This window comes from Sceloporus occidentalis, unplaced genomic scaffold, assembly GCF_023333645.1.
Source record: "Sceloporus occidentalis isolate IW3139 unplaced genomic scaffold, rSceOcc1.0.p SCAF_21, whole genome shotgun sequence".
Taxonomy (NCBI): domain Eukaryota; kingdom Metazoa; phylum Chordata; class Lepidosauria; order Squamata; family Phrynosomatidae; genus Sceloporus; species Sceloporus occidentalis.
In genome coordinates, this window is record NW_028317001.1 from 14,496,479 (window position 1) to 14,501,465 (window position 4,987).

At 42.9% G+C, this 4,987-nt stretch overlaps 1 protein-coding gene across 1 annotated transcript; it reads left to right on the plus strand.

Annotated features, from left to right (window-relative positions):
* The first annotated feature begins 586 nt into the window (after positions 1–586).
* LOC149301653 (uncharacterized) lies at positions 587–4,781 on the plus strand. Its single transcript, XM_089484342.1, has 2 exons — positions 587–661; positions 2,844–4,781. Exons 1-2 carry the CDS (start codon positions 587–589, stop codon positions 4,779–4,781), a joined length of 2,013 nt encoding a protein of 670 aa, XP_089340468.1.
* Positions 4,782–4,987: the final 206 nt, after the last annotated feature.

A 4,987-nucleotide genomic window follows, 5' to 3' on the forward strand; every position in this document is an offset into this window, starting at 1 on the left:
TAAGTGTCCCAAAGGTAAAATCCCAGGATTCCATAGCACTGAGCGGTTAAAGCGGTGTCAAAGTGCCTTATTTCTGCAGTGTGGATGCAGCATTCTTCGGAAAGGAGATGATGCTGTGAAAAAGCACTAGGGACAACTGGAGGTTTCAGCAGATTATTTATTTATTTATTTATTTATTTATTTATTTGTGATGCACCCATTTCACATCTAGCTGGAGGGACATAACCAGGGCCCTCTCCAATTCCCCATCTCCTCATCCTTCATCACTCTAATAGGGCATGGAGTATCTGTTGTGTAGGGAAGCTGCAGTGAATCTATGCTAGGTCCAGAGGGCTTTGTTTGGTGCAGAGAGAGGAAGGGATGCCCTCCTCTGCATTGACCCAAAGGAGGCATATGTCACCTGCGTATGTCAACAGCAGGATGCTATTCTCTGTGTCTTTGAGTGCTGCAAGGTTTATTGCCAAGTTAATCCTAACCCTGCTCCCTTTTATCAGGACCTTCATCTCTGCTTCCTTCTACACGGCTTTGGGGCCTCTCTTGCTGGAAGTGACTCAAGTGCAAGACCACCAGGACCCCTGCCCACCTGATGGCCGACACAGAAGCCAAACGGAGGGAGTTGGGCTGCAAAAGAAACAGTCTGCGGAGGTACAAGTATTCTTTGGTGAGTTGAAGTTCTTGACTATTAAGTTTCATCTATGTCACTGCTAGGCCAGTTCATGAAAGCAAGTGGAGAACATATTCTCCCAATATGGCAGAGACAGTCCTGGTTAACCCTCTGTCACCCCACTTTTTCAGGGGCTTTTAAAAATGTCCTGGTTGCTCTCTCATCCTCCCATTTTCCCCCTTCTCAGCTCACTTCAGTTCCTGAGTGCCATTCAGTTTGCACCCCATCAACTCTAAAGTGGGGAGAAGAGAGGAAAGATGGAGGCAGGATATTGCCCTTCCCAGGAGGCTGAAGCTAAAGCAAACTGCTGTGCCCTTCCCCATTTGTATCACCTTCCTCATAAACAACTTTGGCCATCCTCACCGCCTTCTGGATTGCTTGTCCACATGTGTCTTGCTTTTCCCATCTCTGCAATGTTGCAGAATATGGGGGAACATCTCTGGATCTAAATATGGGGTAGCCCCAGTAGCCCTCAATCCCAGCGTGCTCCCCAAAACTGTTATTAAAAATGACGTTTGCGTCTGAAATGTGACAAGAAATTTCTAAATGCACTATAATTCTTTAGTGGCTAAATGTTCTGTATGTGTTGGGATAGTGAGTATCCTAATACATCTTCAATATCCCAGCAATGGCCTAAATTATATTGTTTATGATATTAGAATCATAGAGTTGGAAGAGAGCACAAGGGCCATCCAGTCCAACCCCCTGCCATGCAAGAACTCTCAATCAAAGCATACACATCAGATGGCCATCCAGCCTCATCTTAAAGACCTCCAAGGAAGGAGACGCCACTGCATTCTGAGGAAGGAGTGTGTTCCACTGTCAAACAGCCCTTACTGTCAGGACGTTCCTCCTAATGTTCAGGTGGAATCTCTTTTCCTGGAGCTTGCATCCATTGTTCCGGATCCTGTTTTCTGGAGCAGCAGAAAACATGCTTGCTCCCTCCTCAATATGACATCCCTTCAAGTATTTAAACAGGGCTATCATATCACCTCTTAACTTATGATCATTGCGGTCTATAAATAAAATGTATTATTATTATTATTATTATTATTATTATTATTATTGCCTTCTCCAGGCTAAACATGTCCAGCTCCCTAAGTATATTATATTGAAAGGATTCGAGACAAACTAGATTTAAAGGCAGCAGGTTTTTGCTTGCTAACATAATTTAAAGTTTATTTCCTGCACTGAATTCTGAAGTGATGAAATAATATTTGGGATGCACCATGCAATTTCCTCCCCTTTTCCTTAGTCACTCTCTGGATGAAGGCTGTTTTCTGTTGCAGGTGACCTTTGCGGATGTGGCAGTATATTTCACTGAGGATGAATGGAATCTGTTGACGAAGAAGCAGAGACTTATGTACAATTGTGTAATGATGGAGAATTATGAGAATGTGGCTTCTGTGGGTAAGGAACCTGACTCCATTGTCCTTTCTATGAAGACTGAGGTCCCTTTTATGCTTAATTATCCTGGTGTTATGATTCCACTAGAATTATAGAATCATTTCCAAACACCATCCAGCCTCTATTTAAAGACCATCAAGGAAGAGGACTACACGAAACTAAGGGAGTTGCACTGTCAAAGAGGTCTTACTGTCGTTCCTCAAAGGGCTTGATGGTTTCAAGATCCTTCACCACTTTGGCTGCCTTCCTCTGGGCATGTTCCAACTTGACAACATCCTTTTTAAATTGTGGGGCCCTGAACTGGACACAGAATTATTCTAACTAAAGCAGAATAGAGTGGCACTATTACATCCCTTGATCTCGAAACTTTACTCGTATTGATGCAACCAAGAATGACATTGGCCTTTTTAGCTGGCCTGTAACTGTATTGGTTGTGAGTCATGCCATGTGCTCTGACTCAACACTCTATGGCAGTCTCACAGGAAATGATGCCACTTTTCAATCAAAATATTTTTACACAAATTTAATGGAATATTTTTCAATGGCCTGATTATCTGCTTCCACTGATTTCCTCATGGCAGTTCCCCTACAATCTCTTCTTTGCTAGCTCCTATGAGTAAGGATACAATCATTATATGGATTTGGGGCATCCAGAACAGTGTCATGCTCGGGTCACTCACACCAACTTTATTAATTTAACCTGAAATAGGGAGGGGTGAACGTAGGGCTAAATCTTGGGGTAACACCTTCCTCTCTTAAAACTGAGATTCAGTCTCGTCTGTCATTGTCCTTGTTTACAGAAGAACTTGTCAGTCATGAGAGAGTCCACACAAGAAAGAAGTCACATAAATGTCAGGATTGTGGGAAAAAATTTGCCTACAAGTCAGTCCTTGTCAAGCATCAGAGAGTCCACACAGGAGAGAAGCCATACAAATGCCAGCATTGTGGGAAATGTTTTTCTCAGAAGCCAAGCCTAGTGAAACATCAGAGAGTCCACACTGGAGCAAAGCCATACAAATGCCAGCATTGTGGGAAATGTTTTTCTTTCAAGTCAAACCTAGTGACACATCAGAGAGTCCACACAGGAAAGAAGCCATACAAATGCCAGCATTGTGGGAAATGTTTTTCTCTGAAATCACACCTAGTGAGACACCAGAGAATCCACACAGGAGAGAAGCCATACAAATGCCAGCATTGTGGGAAATGTTTTTCTCGGAATTCATACCTATTGACACATCAGAGAGTCCATACAGGAGAGAAGCCATACAAATGCCAGCATTGTGGGAAATGTTTTTCTTTGAAGGGAGAATTAGTGAAACATCAGAGAGTCCACACAGGAGAGAAGCCATACAAATGCCAGCATTGTGGGAAATGTTTTTCTCAGAAGTCAGTCCTAGTGACACATCAGAGAGTCCACACTGGAGAGAAGCCATACAAATGCCAGCATTGTGGGAAATGTTTTTCTTTGAAGTCACACCTAGTAAGACACCAGAGAGGCCACACAGGAGAGAAGCCATACAAATGCCAGCATTGTGGGAAATGCTTTTCTTTGAAGTCACACCTAGTAAGACACCAGAGAGGCCACACAGGAGAGAAGCCATACAAATGCCAGCATTGTGGGAAATGTTTTTCTTTGAAGTCACACCTAGTAAGACACCAGAGAGGCCACACAGGAGAGAAGCCATACAAATGCCAGCATTGTGGGAAATGCTTTTCTTTGAAGTCACACCTAGTAAGACACCAGAGAGGCCACACAGGAGAGAAGCCATACAAATGCCAGCATTGTGGGAAATGCTTTTCTTTCAAGTCAAACCTAGTGACACATCAGAGAGTCCACACAGGAAAGAAGCCATACAAATGCCAGCATTGTGGGAAATGTTTTTCTCTGAAATCACACCTAGTGAGACACCAGAGAATCCATACAGGAGAGAAGCCATACAAATGCCAGCATTGTGGGAAATGTTTTTCTTTGAAGGGAGAATTAGTGAAACATCAGAGAGTCCACACAGGAGAGAAGCCATACAAATGCCAGCATTGTGGGAAATGTTTTTCTTTGAAGGGAGAATTAGTGAAACATCAGAGAGTCCACACAGGAGAGAAGCCATACAAATGCCAGCATTGTGGGAAATGTTTTTCTCAGAAGTCAGTCCTAGTGACACATCAGAGAGTCCACACTGGAGAGAAGCCATACAAATGCCAGCATTGTGGGAAATGTTTTTCTTTGAAGTCACACCTAGTAAGACACCAGAGAGGCCACACAGGAGAGAAGCCATACAAATGCCAGCATTGTGGGAAATGCTTTTCTTTGAAGTCACACCTAGTAAGACAACAGAGAGGCCACACAGGAGAGAAGTCATACAAATGCCAGCATTGTGGGAAATGTTTTTCTTTGAAGTCACACCTAGTAAGACACCAGAGAGGCCACACAGGAGAGAAGCCATACAAATGCCAGCATTGTGGGAAATGCTTTTCTTTGAAGTCACACCTAGTAAGACACCAGAGAGGCCACACAGGAGAGAAGCCATACAAATGCCAGCATTGTGGGAAATGCTTTTCTTTGAAGTCACACCTAGTAAGACACCAGAGAGGCCACACAGGAGAGAAGCCATACAAATGCCAGCATTGTGGGAAATGCTTTTCTTTGAAGGCAGACTTAGTGAGACATCAGAGAGTCCACACAGGAGAGAAGCCACACAAATCCCAGAAGTGAACTAACATTATTTTTTCAAGAATTAATATAGAAAATATATTTCAATCCAGCAGTGAAAAGGCCCTTATGGTTTTGTTTGTAAGGGTTGTCTATCCATATGTCTGAGGTTTGTCTGTGGATAAGTCTGTTTATGTTTTAAAGTTATATTTTGTTAAGTTTAGGTTTTCATTGCTGTTAGTATAGATCATAGTTTATAAATTTGACTG

What these genes read in the sequence shown, in the direction of transcription:
- LOC149301653 (XM_089484342.1), top strand. Translation starts at nt 587, where the DNA reads ATGGCCGACACAGAAGCCAAACGGAGGGAGTTGGGCTGCAAAAGAAAC. An exon ending in GGAGGTACAAGTATTCTTTG is followed by an intron (nt 662 to 2,843) that starts GTGAGTTGAAGT and finishes ACTGAGATTCAG; the next exon opens with TCTCGTCTGTCATTGTCCTT.